Consider the following 18038-nt stretch of genomic DNA (forward strand, 5'->3'; position numbering starts at 1 on the left):
CCAATAAAATGAATGCCCATGAGCTTGATGACTGTAAAAGCCACTAAAAGCTTGTAAAGACACTTTTACAAGCATCAGGCATTTTTTCTGAAAAAGCGCTGCTGGCTTCTATGAGAGTATAAATAACCATCCTGTGTGCACGAGGCCTTAAGAAATCTAGCACAATTCATTGCAAACTAGTATTTAAGAGAATGCTGGCTATCAATTCAGTAGAATGCAAATACATCATAAATAAAAGCCTAGAGAAATCACACTGCCGATGTCCATTTCAAATAGTTACTAAACTTCCGACCACTATTTATTTTCCATTGAACGTTGACTTGCTGCAAATCTGTACAGGGTGTACAAAGTGATATGGCAGGTTCACATTTAGATTTTCTTCCTCAAAAACCCTCTCAAATGTATGGCAATAAAACATGTAGCCTTACTTTTCGTTCTTTTGTCACAGCCCATACCACGTTCACACCAACAGACACGTGCATGATGCCATCTCCAGGTGTTGGAGCTTCCACAATAGTCCAGGAATTACCTACCATTACAAAGAGATTTTCAGAGAAAAATTGCACATATCCTGCACTCTGGGAGAACTGCTGCACTGTCCTTTTCCCTCAATCTACAGGAAGAGGTTAAATTGGACACTTTAAGTCACTTGTGTGACTTCCAGCAATGTTTGATCTAAAATGAGATTACCAACTTGATGCATATTAGGCTTTTTCTGTATGTGATCATGCATAACGTATTAGAGAACTCTGGTAAAAGCATAAAAATAAATTTAACGTCCATCTCTGCATAAAACAGAAAATTCCTAGAGAGTAGCTTTAAATGAAATAGATTAGCAGATATAAGAAATTAATACTTCTATCTTGTTTGCTCTATGAAGGAAAAGCTTATATGCAGTCAAATCCCCCCCCCCCCATTACATCATGCTAAATGATAGCAAAGCTTAAAGGAAATATTGGGGTTTCATTTACTATAGGAAAAAAGGACTGTGCACATTTTGCAAAGTGCAGTTGCTCCAGAGCTTAGTAAATGAGGTATAGCTTCATTTTATCATCTATGTGGAAATTGCCTCCACTCACAACCTGTGGAAAGACTGTAACTCTGATGTGGAACATTATATAATTTTGAATGAATGTTCAACACTGGTGTCAGAGTTCTACGAGGTCTCCATATTTAAATTAAACTATATAGAGTTACCTTTAGGGCAGTTCCTGCTGATACCTTCTCTCACGATTGCTTGGCCTTCCCACAGAGCAGCCCACAAGAGGTCATACGGGCCACAACTGATCTGAATAACCTCGCTGGGAGTTTCTATATCCAACCAAGAGGAGCCTTCAGGATTGTCATGGCAAACATTTTCCCTGTACCAAAGCTAAACACAAAATAAGTTTTACTGACACAAATAGTGAGATTTTATTTTCACACTAAAGTCTTCAATATGATCATTGATCACACAGCTCATAATTTTGTTTGAAACTAAAGTAAAATTTTAGGTTGATCAGCCGAGAATTATTTCTTCAAATTATCAGCCAAAAAAATTGTTTTCAAATCAGGCCTACTTTTAGTCCATGCCTGTAAAGAAAAGACTTAATGCATACATGTCCCACTGCCTGCATCACTTATTTGCTTTATTGAGTGTAACGCTTCCTCCCAGTCTGAATATAGATATTAGGTATTCCAACCGCTAACAACACCAAACAAGATAATACTCATTTGGTTGCTGAACATGGACTGTTTATTAAAAACACAGGTACACAGGTGATACTCTGGACTATCCCCCCACCTTTGCATTCCGGGCAGGGTAGACTGTCCAATCAATAGTGAGAGCTGTTGGAGGAATTCACCCCACCAATCTACATATACATCCCATAATATCCATGACAGACACACAATAGAACATTGGAATACAGCCACACCCCAAACGGCAGAGACCATCACGGCCTCCTTAATAATGTCCTTTTGCATTACATAACAGAATATCTTCCTAAATGCTTGTAGCTCCCTCAAATGCCAGGGCCCATAGTCGTTATGCAAGAGGCTTGCATTCAGCCTCTCTCCCAGGTGAGTCTGTCACATTAAGAACCACTGCAGAAGACTTTGACATCCAACACTCTAGGTGTGTGGGATGTTTGGTCTGCCACTAAACACAGTGGTTTGACCTGCCAGCCCCTTCAACATGGCTGTGTTCTGGAGTGGTATAGGAACCAGCAGATCAAAGAGCACACATAAAGGCCACCAATCACAAATGAAGACCAGATATTCAACACTCCCAGAAGCTTCAACTGTTGAAAATTCTTTAGAAATCCTTAGCTCTTCAAAAGAGAGATCTGCAGGTCTTTTCTTTACAGGTTAACCTTATTTTCAAGCGTTTATTCTAGTGACAGAATCATGCAAGAAACAAGCAGCCTGCCATTGCTAAACCCTCTTCTTCTGAAAATGCTCACCCTTTTGCATCACAGACCTGGTACAAGTTTGTTTTCCCTGACTTTCTCAATCTGCATACTTGTTCTTGGTCACTGAATGGTTCCCCATTGTAATAAATGGCTAGCCCAAGAGTTCAGCACTTACCTTTCCTTGTAAAGAAACTGTCCAGACAGACAATCGTCCAATAGGTTCATCTGTGATCTCCCATCCTCCCACTGATATGTCGTTTAAAGGGTCAGGTAGCTGCTTGTTATCCATGTGGGAGGGAATCTGAAATACATTATAATGGCAGAGTGAGCTGTAGCCCACAGAAGCACCAGAGAAATGGTCTGCATGGAGTTTGTTTGTTCCTCCATGTTTCTACTGTTTTTTTTTTTTTGGGTCATTTCATTGCATCCCACAACTCATAGGTTAACTGGCCTTAACCACTACAGCCCCGGACCAATAAACACCTTAAGGTCTTTTTTCAATTTCGCACTGCGCTGCTTTAACTGGTAATTGCGCGGTCATGCAATATTGCACCCAAACGAAATTTGCGTCCTTTTCTTCCCACAAATAGAGCTTTCTTTTGATGGTATTTGATTGCCTCTGCGATTTTTATTTTTTGCGATATAAATGGAAAAAGAGCGAAAATTGTGGAAAAAAAAAAAAAAAGATATTTTCTTCTTTTTGTTATAAGAAAAATCGAATAAACTAAATTTTAGTCATACATTGAGGGCAAAATTTATTCAGCCACGTCTTTAGTAAAAAAAATGTCAATAAGCGTATATTTTTTGGTTTGCGCAAAAGTTATAGTGTCTACAAACTAGAGTACATTTTCTGGAATTTACACAGCTTTTAATTTATGACTGCATATCTCAGTTCTTGAGGTGCTAAAATGGCAGGGCAGTACAACCCCCCCCCCCAAATGACCCAATTTTGGAAAGTAGACACCCCAAGGAAATTGCTGATGGGTATGTTGAGCCCATTGAATATTTTTTTTTTTGTCCTAAGGGATTGAATAATGACAAAAAAAAAAAAAAACTAAATGATATATTGCTCACACATGCCATGGTTATATGTGGAATTGCACCCCAAAATATATTCCGCTACTTCTCCCAAGTATGGGGATACCACATATGTGGGACCTTTTGGGAGTCTAGTTGTGCACGGCACCCCGAAAACCAATCACCACCTTCAGGATTTCTAAAGGTGCAAATTTTTGATTTCACTCCTCACTACCTATCACAGTTTCGAAGGCCATAAAATGCCAAAATAGCACAAAACCCCCCCAAATGACTCCATTTTGGAAAGTAGACACCCCAAGCTATTTACTGAGAGGCATGTTGAGTCCATGGAATATTTTATATTTTGCCACAAGTTGCGTGAATATTACAAACTTTTTTTTTTTGCATAAAGTTGTCACTAAATGATATATTGCTCACACATGCTATGGGCATATGTGAAATGACACCCCAAAATACATTCTGCTGCTTCTCCTGAGTACAGGGATACCACATGTGTGGGACTTTTTGGGAGCCTAGCCGCGTACGGGACCCCGAAATCCAAGCACCGCCTTCAGGATTTCTAAGGGCATACATTTTTTATTTTACTCCTCACTACCTATCACTACCTATCACCGTTTTGAAGGCCATAAAATGCCAAGATGGCACAAAACCCCCCCAAATTACCCAATTTTGGAAAGTAGACACCCCAAGCTATTTGCTGAGGGCCATGTTGAGACCATTGAATATTTTTTTTGTCCCAAGGGATTGAATAATGACAAAAAATAAAATTTTATTTTTTTTTTTACAAAAAGTTGTCACTAAATGATATATTGCTCACACATGCCATGGTTATATGTGGAATTGCACCCCAAAATATATTCCGCTACTTCTCCCGAGTATGGGGATACCACTTTTTGGGAGTCTAGTCGCGCACGCCAGGGGCCTTTTGGGAGTAGCACATATGTGGGACCTTTTGGGAGTCTAGTTGTGCACGGCACCCCGAAAACCAATCACCACCTTTAGGATTTCTAAGGGTGCAAATTTTTGATTTCACTCCTCACTACCTATCACAGTTTCGAAGGCCATAAAATGCCAAAATAGCACAAAACCCCCCAAAATGACCCCATTTTGGAAAGTAGACACCCCAAGCTATTTACTGAGAGGCATGTTGAGTCCATGGAATATTTAATATTTTGCCACAAGTTGCGGGAATATTACAAACTTTTTTTTTTTTTTGCACAAAGTTGTCACTAAATGATATATTGCTCACACATGCTATGGGCATAAGTCAAATTACACCCCAAAATAAATTCTGCTGCTTCTCCCGAGTACGGGGATACCACATGTGGGGGACTTGTTGGGAGCCTAGCCACGTACGGGACCCCGAAAACCAAGCACTGCCTTCCGGATTTAAATATAAAATGCTACCAAAAAAACTGTTAGCGATCGCAGGGATCAGGCCTGACTCTGCGATCGCTGCAGTTATGTGTTTAGTGTTTTGTAAGTGACAGTGATCGATCGATACTGCACTTGGTTGGGCTGGGCAGAGGGGCAAAACGCAGGTGCTAGCAGGTATCTGGGCTGATCCCGCTAACAATGCGTTTTTTTGGAACCCTGAACTGCTGGGGACGCTAGTATAGATCTGATCAGATCAGATATTGATCTGTTCAGATTCTACACCACTACAGGAGGTTTATGCTTTGCGTGTGGGTGTTAGCGGTACTGGCACTAACCTAGCGCTGCCTGGGGCGACGCAGACCCTGACCCTAAAACCTAATTGATATCACCCGCGGGGTGATCAGGGGGTTAAACCTTTATTGGGTAATAAATGGTGGTTGCCCTGATGCTATAAAAAGCAAACTAACCAGAGTCACCCGTAACATTTATACGGTGATCACTGGTGAAAGGGTTAACTAGGGGCAATCAGGGGGTTCAAATTTTTACTAGGTAGTATATGGGGGTCCCTGGCGCTATATAAAAACCTGACAGGGAACCTAAATAACTAACTGGCTAACCAGCGTCACCAGTGACACTTATACTGTGATCGCTGGTGAAAGGGTTAACTAGGGGCAATCAGGGGGTTAAAACCATTATTGGGTAGTATATGGGGGTACCTAACGCTATAAAAACCTGGCGGTGAACCTAAAAAAATAACTAGCTACCTAACGACACTAGTGACACTAATGCAGCGATCAGAAAAACAATCGCTTAGTGACACTGGCAAAAGGGGGTGAAAGGGTTAACTAGGGGCAATCAGGGGGTTTAAATCATTATTGGGTAGTATATCGGGGTAACTAGCGCTATAAAAACCTGGCGGTGAACCTAAAAAAATAACTAGCTACCTAGCGGCACTAGTGACACTAATGCAGCGATCAGAAAAACGATCGCTTAGTGACACTGGCAAAAGGGGGTGAAAGGGTTAACTAGGGGCAATCAGGGGGTTAAAATCATTCGGGGATCGGGGGGGGGGGGGTTTGTGTACCTATGTGTCAGTGTAGTGTTTTGGTGCACTTACTTTTAGTCTTCTCCTCGTAGTCCGGTCAAAAAGACCGCCCCGAGGAGAATGACATCACTTCCTCCTTCCTGTGTAAACAATACACAGTGGGAGGAAGCTTGTCATTGGCCAGGAGCAATCCAGAGGGGGTGGCCAGAAACCAACGGCCATCCCCTCATCACGGATCGCTCCTGGAGCGAACCGGACCGCCGTATCCAGCGGGAGGGGGTCCGATCGGACCCCCCACCCGCTGGAAGGCAGGCACGTACATCTACGTGCTTGTGCCTGCCTGTGCCATTGTGATGACGTACAATGGCAATACGGCGGTCCTTAAGTGGTTAATGTGTGCATGGGTGTCTTTATGACAGTAGTACTTTGGACAAAAAACTGGAAGCAAGAATTGATATAAAGACCTCTATATAATCTAGAAAGAAATGGGTAATATGCTGACACCATATAAATGTAGTGAACTAGTGAAAATAACATTTACATTTTCTAGTCTGTGCATACTGTAAAGTTCATGGAATGCAGGTTGGATTTAAATTTTAGATATATTACACAATAGGGGGATTTACTAAAGGCAAATAGACTGTGCACCTTGCAAATGCAGTTGCAGTAAATGTGGTAAAGCTCTGATATTTGCACCTGATTGGGTATAACTTACAAAGTGAAGCTTCACCATAATTTACATTTAGTAAGGAAAATAAGTGCAACTGTACCTGTAGAGTGCAAGTGCCTTTAGTAAATCCACCCCAGTATGCATCGCACAGTCACAGCTTTGCATCTTAGTTTGTAAGCTCTAACGAGCAGGGCCCTCTGATTCCTACTGTATTAAGACCCCTTTCACACTGGGGTGTTTTTCAGGTGCTTTTGAACTAAAAATAGAAAAAATAGTGCCTGAAAAACACCTCCCCTGCAGTCCTAGTGTGAAAGCCAGAGTGCTTGCACACTGGGGCGCTGTGCTGGTAGGATGCTAAAAAAAAAAAAAAAAAGTCCTGCAAGCAGCATCTTTGGAGCGGTGAAAGAGCGGTCTGCAAAGAGCTTTGGCAGCAGTGCTACACAGGTCCATTTAACCCTTTATTTGGCTGCCAGTGGGGGTTAAATGCGCCCCACTAGTGGCCAAATTGCGCCTCTAAAATGATGGTAAACTTCACTAAAACTAGAGGCGTTTTACCGCCAACGCCAGCCTGCTCCAGTGTGAAAGGGGTCTAAAGTGTATTGTATTTGTACCGTCTATCCTCAAGTTGTAAAACGCTGTGTAAACTGGCAGCGCTATATAAATCCTGTATAATAATTTTAGTAGTAATGTTCATTTTATATAAAACATTTACCTTAGCCCATGTATTTCTAGACTTGTATCTTCTGTATCGGATCCACCGTCTGCGACGTACACAAGAATTCCATTTCTTGTCCTTTGTATAAGTTGCTGGGAAATCTATAGCATAAGTCCAGCCCTATAACACAGGATAACATGAAAACTATGATAAGGGATTACCAAACAAGGTCCTTCTACACAAATCAACCCCATTGGTGAAAGCAGATGACAACAGGCAACACACAGAGGTAATTCAATACAACTGGAAATTTTAACATAATAGCATCAATAGCAATCAGTAAAGTTTCATTTTTACTATTTGGTAAAAAATTAAACCAGGAGTTCTAATTTCTTGCCATCATAACAATTCCACTGTTGCTGCCATTTTCATAAAACACAACAGGAATAATAATGACCTGTTACCCAGCTCTGGCTTTACTCCTGGTTCCCTCTGTGTTCAAAAGCTTGAACTTGGGATCCAGTGCTTGATCTGTGCACAGACAAAGCTACCAATAGGATAGCATATGTGGAACAGGCATATTACTGCAAGGTCAGCTTTGAAGTAGAACTATAGGCAAAACTTTTTCATTTTGGATAGAGCAAGGAAGGGTTATAACCTCTGTCAGATTTTTTTTTCCATCTGTGTCCCAATGTGGATATTTCCCTCCACTTCCTGTCCCATTGCCAAACAGGAAGTGAGAGGATATCCCTGTAAATCAAAGGAATTCCTTGCGGACCCAGGTCATCAGAACCAGTGTACCCATTGGAAGATTTCCCCTCTATTACTTTTCTGGGGACAACCCAATGTAAATGGTAAACAGGACAAATAGAGAGGGTAAATATCCTTTACGGTGGCGCAGAACGCAATAACAACTGGCAGTGGCAGGTATTCTAATCCCTCTCCACACTATACAGAATAAACAAAAAAAGTTTTGCCTTTAGTTATACTGGCTTAAAAGAGAATTCTGGTAATCCCCCCAAAATAAAAATAAATGATTTTTATATATATATATATATATATATATATATATATATATATATACACACACACACACACACACACACACACACACACACACCTCACTGGAGTGCTGGGCTATAGAGAGGATGGGAAGGGCTGGCTCAGGCCCATGGTCAGAATTTTTCTGAGCCTGGAGTGACTGAGTGATGTCAGCCGACAGCGCGTCACAGGAGTATAGTGTAGAATGAACTGCACTCTTGTGATCCATAGGCCAAAGATAGCCAAAATTGCTTTGTTATACCTCTCCTTCAAAGTGGTTGTAAACCCTTACCTAGTGAAGTTACTAGTGTTAGATGATACAGATGTTTTATCTGCAGCAATCTCTGATCTACATCTGTACAAAGTCCAGAATTTACACAGCTTTTCTGAGCTTCCAGAGAGGGACGAGGGTCTGATGTCACACATTACCCAGCTCAGAGAGAAGAGCTGAGTGTAGTCTGAGACCTGAGTGGAAGGAAGGAACACAGCCCCTTCTACACAATCTCTTTTTTTTTTTTTTTTTACAAATAAATATCTGAACCGTGTGGCAGGCATTTGTGTTCATGCCCGAGTCAATACTTTCATTGCAATTACAGCTGCAAGTCTTTTTGGGGGTGTCTCTACCAGCTTTGCACATCTAGAGAGTGACATTTTTGTCCATTCTTTGCAAAATAGCTCAAGCTCTGTCAGATTGAATGGAGCGGGTCTGTGAACAGCAATTTTCAAGTCTTGACACAGATTCTCAATTGGATTTAGCTCTGGATTTTGATTGGGTCATTCTAACACATGAATAGGATTTGATCTAAACCATTCCATTGTAGCTCTGGCTCTATGTTTAGGGTTGTTGTTCTGCTGGAAGGTGACTCTCCGCCCCAGTCTCAAGTCTTTTGCAGACTCCTACAATTTTACTTCTAAGATTGCCCTGTATTTGGCTCCATCCATTTTCCCATCAACTCTGACCAGCTTCGCTGTCCCTGCCGAAAAAAAAGCATCTCTACAACATGATGCTGCCACCACCATGTTTAATGGTGTGGATGTTATGTTTAGGGTGATGTGCAGTGTTGGTTTTCCGCCACACATAGCGTTTTTATTTTAGGCCAAACAGTTCAATTTTGGTCTCATCTGACCAGAGCACCTTCTCCCATATGTTTTCTGTGTCCCCCACATGGCTTCTTGCAAACAGGACTTCTTAGATTAATGCTCGCCTTACCTGGCCTGTCAGTTTAGATGGACGACCATATCTTGGTGGGTTTGCAGTTGTGCCACTTTCCATTTTCAGATGATGGATTCAACAGTGTGCCGTAAGATGTTCAAAGCATGGGATATTTTTTTGTAAAACCTAACCCTGCTTTAACCTTCTACACAACTTTATAACTGACCTTTCTGGTGTGTTCTTTGGCCTTCATGATGCCGTTTCTTCTCTAACAAACCTCTGGGGGCTTCACAAAATAGCTGTATTTATACTGGGATTAAATTACACACAGGTGGACTCTATTTACTAATTAGGTGACCTCTGAAGGCAATTGGTTCCACTAGATTTTAGTTGGGGGTATCAGAGTAAAGGGGGCTGAATACAAACGGAAGCCACACTTTTCAGATATTTATTTGTAAAAAAATAAACAATTGAAAACCATTTATTATTTTCATTTCATTTCACAATTATGTGCCACTTTGTGTTGGTCGATCACATAAAATCCCAATAAAATACAATTATGTGTTTGGTTGCAACATGACAAAATGTGGAAAAGTTCAAGTGGATGAATACTTCTTCAAGGCACTGTATGTTCAAAGATAGGCCTTTCTAGTCTGTATATTTGAGAATACCTATGAGTCACTCTTACTTATATTAAGCTCCTCCATGGACATCTAAAACCACAGTTATTAATTTCCCTTTCCACCGGAGGCCATTGGTGGATTACTGATGAGACATTCCCAGATGACCACAGGAAAACAGACACACATACGGGAAGCTGAATATCCATTTCAGAAAAAATAAACTTTCAACAACAAAGGGTGTATTTTTAGATCTTCTAATGTGCCTGGTTATAGCCAAACAGTTTTTTTTTTTTGAAAAATATGTTTATTAAAAGTTTCATAACAAACAACATAGAAAAACAACAGTGCTCACAGTATACAAAAGCTGTATCATGACACAGAGATAGTCAATGCAACATAATACCGCAATAGTCATAGTAAAAAGCAACAAGGGTACTCCACAGGCTGCTCCCACAGTTCCTGTCAGTATATACAGTCCCTCATCGTGTTCCATAAGATCAAAAAACAAACAACAGCTCCCCCCAAAAAAAAGGGGGGGAGCACATATATGGCTGTATAGAGCAAACGGAACAATACCCTCCAGAGAACCACAACCATCATCCCCAGCTAAGCAGTTTCAGGGTCAGCTACCCAAACATGCCAGACCTTATCGTATTTCTTTGGACATCCCCGATGCAGGTAAGTGTCTTTATAGAGGGGGAAGACTGTTATTCACCAGGCGCTTCCATTGCACCACGGACGGGGGTCTGCCTTTTTCCAGTGCATAGCAATATTTTTACGAGCATAAAAGAGTAGCAGACCAATCATCGTGCGTCTGGCCGTGGACTGCACCACGGGCTCAATGAGTCCCAGCATGCAGACCTCCACGGCCAGAGGCACCGTGGTCTTGGTGACCTTGTTGATCAGATGTAACACTGACTCCCAGTACTGCTGGACCCTAGGGCACAGCCAGAAAATATGTGAAAAGTCCCCAGGGGAGGCACCACATCGCCAACAGCTCGGAGAGTGCGCAGGGTTCATCCTATGGAGTCTGTACGGGGTATAGTAGGCCCGGTGTACAATTTTAAATTGCACAAGACGGTCCCTAATAGAGACCAGGGAGTTGAAAGGAAGGTCCCACACATCATCCCAGTCATCCGTGTCAAGTGATGGGATGTCAGTCTGCCACCTGGCCCAAAGTTTATCAAGAGCCGGCAGCGACACAGTTATGAGATGGGAGTATAAAGCCGAAGTAGGTTTCCTGTCACAGTCAGTCCTAAGCGTGTGTTCTAGTTTCGATTGTGTCATATTGCAGGAGGAGTTCGGGAACTGTGCTGTGAACGTGTGGACCAATTGAAGGTATCGGAATAGATAGTGTCCAGGTACATTGTACCTGGAGATTAGGCTGGTAAAGGGGAGTAAAGAGCCCTGCTCCACAACATGCGACACAAGCTTAATCCCTAGCTTAGTCCATGCGTATGGGTCAGGGATCTGGTATAGGTGAGACAGGCCAGGATTCAGCCACAGTGGGGCATTTGGGGACACATCAGAACGTTCACGTCTCTCCAGGGCCAGCCCCGCCCGCCATGCTCGCAGAGTAGCGACCATGGAGGGAGTCAAAGAAAAAGGAGCCTGAGGGCCCCGGTATATTAGGAGCCTGAGGGCCTCCAACGAGCCCAGAACCGAGGCCTCTAGCGCAGTGGAGGAGTTCGTTTGGTCCGGCTGCAGCCACCAGGCAACCGTGACTAGCTGTGCGGACAGATAGTATTTGTAACAGTCTGGGAAGGCCATGCCCCCCTGCGTCCGTGGTCTCATCAGAGTTGTCAAACGGTACCTGGGTGACGAGGAGCCCCAAATAAAAGAGGAAAAATCTGGTTCAGTTTTTTGAAAAACGACTTAGGCAACCACTGCGGGGAGTGACGAAACAGGTAAGTAAGTCTGGGGATGACCTTCATCTTGAGGAGATTTATACGCCCCCAGAGCGATAATGGCAGGTTACTCCACGATTTAAGCTTGGCCTGAATATCTAAAAAAACCGGGGTAAGATTGAGTGTAAGGTAATCCGACGCCAAGTGAGATACCTGAACCCCCAGGTACTTAAATGAGTCAACCCAGACCAGGGGATTGTCCGAGAGCGAAGTGGCCCTTGCCCCCTGATCAATCGGGAACAGAAGGGATTTGGACCAGTTCACCCTGAGACCAGTAACCCTCGCATACGTATCCAGCACATCTAACACCCCCCTCAGTGCAGGGCCAGCATCATTAAGAAAGAGCAGCATGTCATCAGCGTACAGGGCCACCCTCTCCTCCAGCAGCCCAATACGTAAACCTGACACCTGGGGCGAAACACGCAGTGCCTCAGCCACAGGCTCAATCGCAAGGGCAAACAAAGCCGGAGAGAGAGGGCAGCCCTGCCTGGTCCCCCTAAAAAGCCTGAAGGGGGCGGAGAGGGCTCCCCCCAACTGGACCGACGAAGTCGGGCTCCGGTAAATCACCTGAAGCCAATTAATAAACAACAAGGGGAAGCCCATTTTCCGCAGGGTTCCCCACAAAAAAGGCCATTCCACCGTGTCGAAGGCCTTCTCGACATCCAAGGAGGCCACCACTCGGGTTCCCACGTTCAAATGGTGGGCGTGAATGTTAGTAAAGAGTCTCCTGAGGTTAATGTCCGTAGACCTACGGGGCATAAAACCAGTTTGGTCCGAGTCTATCACCGAGGGGAGCATGGGGTAAAGTCTACAGGCCAAAAGCTTGGTCAATATTTTAAAATCAGAGTTCAGTAAGGCTATGGGCCTATAGGAGGCACACAAAGTGGGGTCTTTAGGGGCTTTGTGAATCAATGTTAAATGGGCATGGTACATGGAGGCAGGCAATGCACCAGCAGTCAGACAGGCAGTATAGAGCTGAGCCAGTAGGGGCGCTAGAAGAGTCCCGTGGGCCTTGTAGAAGGCCATCGGAAGTCCATCCGGCCCCGGAGCCTTACCTGGGGGAAAAGAACTAATAGCCCCCAGGACCTCCAGCGCCGTAAAAGGTCGGACCAGGGTCTCCCTTTCCGAGTCCGAGAGCCATCCCAGCGCCAGCTGGTCCAATAAGGTATGAAGTGACTCGGGTCGAAAATCGGTGGGGAGACCCGAGGAGTATAACTTTTCATAAAAGTCGCTGAAAGTCCGCAGTATGTCCGAGGGGGAGGTCACGGTGTCTCCATCCGGGGTCTGCAAAGCAGATACCAGAGTGAGTGGTCGGTCATGTTGAGCCATCATCGCCAACAGACGTCCATTCCTATCTCCCTGTTCGAATACCCGCTGTTTCCCCTTATACATGTCAAGTCTGGTAATTTCCGTCAAGTGTAGCTGCAAGTCCCTCTGAGCTGCCATTAGTAAGTCAAAATTCACAGGGTCGGGGTTCGCCGTGTAAGTGGCATTACAATTATCAACGGCTTGTTGTAAGGAGAGAGTCATACCCGTCTGTTTTTTCTTAATATCAGCAATACAGGAAATATATTGGCCCCTTGCGTAAGCCTTAAAAGCATCCCAAACAGTTGCAGGGGAAGAGGACCCCACATTCACCTCCCAAAATTCCGCCAGATGTTCCGGCAATTTGTCGGACAGGTCAGGATGCGAAACCCAGTGTGCACCCAGCCGCCAAAGTGTCGCGTTACGGGAGGCCAGGGAGCGAAGCACCACCGCCAGCGGGCAATGGTCAGACAGTCCACTGGGGAGATATGACGCCTCCAACACATCCGCTAACAGTGCGGGGTTGGAGAAGGCCAAGTCAATCCGGGATGCCGTCTTGTAAGAGGCTGAAAAACAAGAATACGCCCTCTTGTCAGGGTGCCTCCACCTCCAGACCTCCTCCAAACCAACCGCCCGAGCCCATCCGGAGAGCTCCAGACACTGCCTCTTAGCAGGCAAAGGCCTGTCCAGGTCTGGAGACAGGGTGGCATTGAAGTCCCCCATCACCAGCACCCGCCCAGGACAGAAAGGTGAAATTTTGTCTAAAACATCATACAGTAATGTGGATGAGAAGGGGGGGGGGGGGAATGTAGAGATTCACAAAAATATATCTTTGAGAATATAGGGTAAACACTAAAATCACAAACTTCCCCAGGGGGTCCGTGCGGACCTCTTCAATAACACACGGGAAATTCCTGTGGATAAGGATTGACACCCCCCTGGCGTAAGTGGAGTAAGTGGCATGTATACCCCGCTGTATCCAGGGTTTCTTGAGAGTGAGGACCTTGCTGCCCAAAAGGTGAGTTTCCTGGAGAAGGATAAGCTGGGGGGAATGGGTTTTCAAATATTGGAAGAGTAGGGCTCTCTTGAATTTAGAGTTCAGGCCTCTAACATTCCAGGAGAGGACAGTAAATGAGTCCGAGACCTGGCTAGCCATTTGGTATATAAAGAAAGGGGGAGCAGGAGAATCGGGGGAGGCCCATCCAGGGGCACCCTGTGAGCAGCAAGATCATAATTACATTGCAGATAATACCGTCAGCACTGATACACAACATAAAACACAAACAAACAAATGCAGTTGCACATAGAACTGTGGAGGCCCAAACAGGCTCCAAACTACCCAGGCACAGAGTGCCTTTCCTACTATATCCCATCGCTCCCCCTAAAAAGAAAAAACGGGGGGAGGGTCCGGGAATAGTTTGTCCCCAAACAAAAGAAAGTTCTATCTAACAGGTGCAAGCGTCTCCAACTGGGACCCTGCACCGTCAGTGTTCGCTCTAGTTCCACTGGTCAAAGACACATGGCACTGACCAGAAAAGGGAAAAAACAAAAATCAAAAAATACATAAAGAAAAAAGGGGGGGGGGGACAAAAAGACTAGGGTGAGGGGGGGGGGGGGGTGTGGGGGGCGGCAGTCACGCCGCAGTGGCAGTACTTGCTTGTAGTAGTGTGCGCGTGTCTTCCGCAGTCTGCTGAGTAGGCCCGCTCCTGCAAAAGTGCCCAGCAGATTAATAGTGGCATCACAGCCAGGTGTGCAGGAATAGAAAAATAAAGACTCAGGGGCGTAGGTGCCGAAGCAGGCACATGGTAGGTGGTAGCACTCCGATCCCCTTGTTCAGGCAGGATGAAAGATGAAAGTCAGCAGGTGCAACAGCCACCTGGCAAGGATCCAGCAGGGGAATCAAAGAAGGAGTAGAGCACCAGGCAGGCATTGTAGAGGTGCAGATGACATCCGTAGTGTGGTGCAGCTCATCTGCGGCCATCCAACCAGGACAAGGCGGCCTCTGGGTCCATGAAAAAGTGTGCACGATCATCAGCAATCACCCGAAGTTTACTGGGATACAGGAGGCTATACTTAAGGCCCTCATGGCGCAGGCGCTTCCTGACCTCAGTAAAGGAGCGCCTACGGTGTTGCACTTTAGGGGAGTAGCCAGGAAAAAGCATTATCTTGGCCCCATTAAAGAGTAGATCTCGCTTTTCTCTAGCCGCCATCAAGACTCTATCCCGGTCCCTGTAGTTTAACAGCCTAAATAGAAACGGCCGCGGTGGAGCCCCAGGGACAGGGGGAGTAGGGGGGAGTCTGTGCGCCCTCTCCACAATGAATGTAGGAGGCAGATCAGGCAAATCCAGAAGCGTCTTGAGGAAGGCCTCAGTGAATTCAGCAGGCCTCGCACCCTCTGCCTTCTCTGGGAGGCCTATGACACGGATATTATTCCTCCTGAGCCTATTCTCAGTATCTATGGACTTCTCCTGTAAGGTTTTAACTTGCAACTGTAATGCACGGAGGTCCCGGGAATCAGCTCTGGTGTTGTCCTCTAGCTGCGATATGTGGCCTTCAGCCTCTGTAAACCGGGCCCTAAATTTGTCCATGTCATGCCTAATGAGGCTCACATCGGCCACCAGGTGGTCAATTTTCACCATCACCGAATCCCTGCCCTCCTTGATCGCTGCTAGGAGCTCAGCGTGGGAATCTGCCTGGGATGGAGGAGGATCAGCAGCTGCCTGGGAGCCGACAGACATCGTGGCGACGGGGGACCTCGTGGGGAAAATGGCCGCCGCGGACCGGGCCTCACCTGCTGCGGACGAACGGAGCCTTCCCGGGGGCTGCGGAGAGGGCCGCGGGGTACCGGAGGTTTTCTTCCGCCCCAGGGTGTCAGGGGGAGAGGCTGTGCGATGAAAAAATAGCGCTGGAAGTCGACAGGATAAGCGGTGGAGCAGAGCTCAGCAGTCACACGTCTGCTCTTGTTCACATCCCGGCCACGCCCCCATAGCCAAACAGTTTGATTGAAGGGTAAAAATGAAAAGGGGTTCACCAATAGACCTAAAGGAGCCCCATTAAATATTGATCCTGATAGCTGATGTCCTCAGCTACCTTCTGACCTAGAAAGGCAATGGAAATCTTAAAATATTTCTGTAATAGAACCTATCTGGACTGTTTATACCTGACCCAGGCTGCATTAGTTCCATTTCTTCCACAGGGAAGTCCATGCTATCAAGCGTGGATTTATTTTGTTCCCCTTTAGATAAATACTTATACGGTATGTTAATACACATCAGGTACACTTCAGATTTTTGGGCAAAAATTTAATATTTGGCGATTCCTCCCAAATCCACAGTTGTTACTTGGGACACTGCAAGTCCGGTCACATAAAAAAAAAAAAAAAAAATAATAATCACACATTAGGCCTACAGCCTTATAAATAACTGCTAGAAGGTTGCGAATGATTTCCTCCATCTGAAGTTACATTTCTGATGAATTTTCTAAAAATGGCCCTTGAAATAATTTTTTATATTGAATTATTAAAAATGTTATGGTGCTCAGAGGAAGGACGATGGGCTTGCAGGTTGGCACGCAATAAACAAATGTTTTAATGAACATGACTGAGGTTGAGAAAATTCTGACACCCCAGAACTGTCTTTGTTGGTACTAATTTACAGGCAATATTTTCGCTATATTGTGAGGAAACATGCGGAGCTAGAGGAATTGGATGCATAGTTCTATACAGCTTGCCCCAGTTTGTGGTTTAATCAAATTGCAACTCATAAATCCATTTTATTTTTTGGAAACCAGCATTTAAACCAAGAGAGATCATATAGAGCACGTGTCAAACACAAGGCCCAAGGGCCAAATCCGGCCCACCAGGCCATTTCATCTTGCCCGTTGCACCTCTCTTGCAGCTATGGAGCCCGCCTCATCTCTACTACCATCTTGCAGTAGCCAGCAAAAGAGGAGGACCAAACTCTTCCGCTAGATCCTGTGCTTCTCCATGCAGCAAAGGAGAGGCTGGTATCTGCCCCCTGTCTCAGCAGGCGGCAGCAGAGAGGACAGAACTCCTACATATCCTGCACCTCTCTGTGCAGTCTCCGCACCCTCTCACCCCCCCCCCCCCCCACCTTTTTCTCAGCATTCAAGTCTCTGGCAGCTGATGCCAGCCCTCCTGTGGTTCTGGTCCAGACCCTGTACTTTCTGCTTCCCAGCTCTGCCCTAGCTTTTACCTGGCAGCAGCACAAGGTAAGGGGGGGGGGGGTGTACTGTCATGTGGGGTGGGGGTCTCTTGACTTCTGATGGTGGGAGGGCTCTTGACATCTGATGTAAGTGAGAGGTGTGCTCTGCACATCTAGTCTTACAGACTTAACTGGCCCTTCAAGGGAAACTATAATGCTGACACAGTTGTGATGATATAGAGAGTGATATATTCACTAAACCAACATATCAGAACTAATTACTGCATTTTAGGAGTTCAAAACTTTTAGGTACCTAGGTGCCAGGTTAAACAAGTGAAAACAATAGTTAGTGTTAATCACATTTTAGAGAAACGGAAAAAAAAAAACTGGTAGCTAAGCGTTACTCAGAAACTGTGGTTAGGGAAGAAACAAAGATTAAAAAAGAAGAAGAAAGATTAGATAGCAATACAGAAGTAATAAAAATATGGATTATATTTGCATCACATTAACATCCTTTTTCAGAGCGGGTCATAATAAAAAATTAAAAAAAACTGACATAATTTACAAACTAGTTTCAATGTGTACCTTTACAAACATTCAGAAGATGTCACCAGAGCAGATCATTTACACAAAAAAGCCAGGCAGAGAAAACATTTTTTGGCAGTAAA

At 44.8% G+C, this 18038-nt stretch overlaps 1 protein-coding gene across 2 annotated transcripts in view; it reads right to left on the reverse strand.

The window, feature by feature from the left end:
* TECPR1 (tectonin beta-propeller repeat containing 1) overlaps nucleotides 1-18038 on the reverse strand; it is a 147012-nt gene that overhangs the window by 103919 nt on the left and 25055 nt on the right. For both annotated transcript variants that reach the window (XM_077449041.1, XM_077449042.1), the window contains exons 4-7: nucleotides 7236-7358; nucleotides 2569-2694; nucleotides 1198-1372; nucleotides 429-529 (exon numbers count right to left, since the gene is read on the reverse strand). In XM_077449041.1, the coding sequence (XP_077305167.1) occupies nucleotides 429-529; nucleotides 1198-1372; nucleotides 2569-2694; nucleotides 7236-7358 (525 nt within the window). The remainder of the gene's footprint in view (nucleotides 1-428; nucleotides 530-1197; nucleotides 1373-2568; nucleotides 2695-7235; nucleotides 7359-18038) is intronic.

The sequence above is a fragment of the Lithobates pipiens genome, unplaced genomic scaffold, assembly GCF_037356315.1.
Source record: "Lithobates pipiens isolate NorthernLeopardFrog02 unplaced genomic scaffold, aLitPip1_a1.2 Scaffold_22, whole genome shotgun sequence".
In the NCBI taxonomy this organism is placed as follows: domain Eukaryota; kingdom Metazoa; phylum Chordata; class Amphibia; order Anura; family Ranidae; genus Lithobates; species Lithobates pipiens.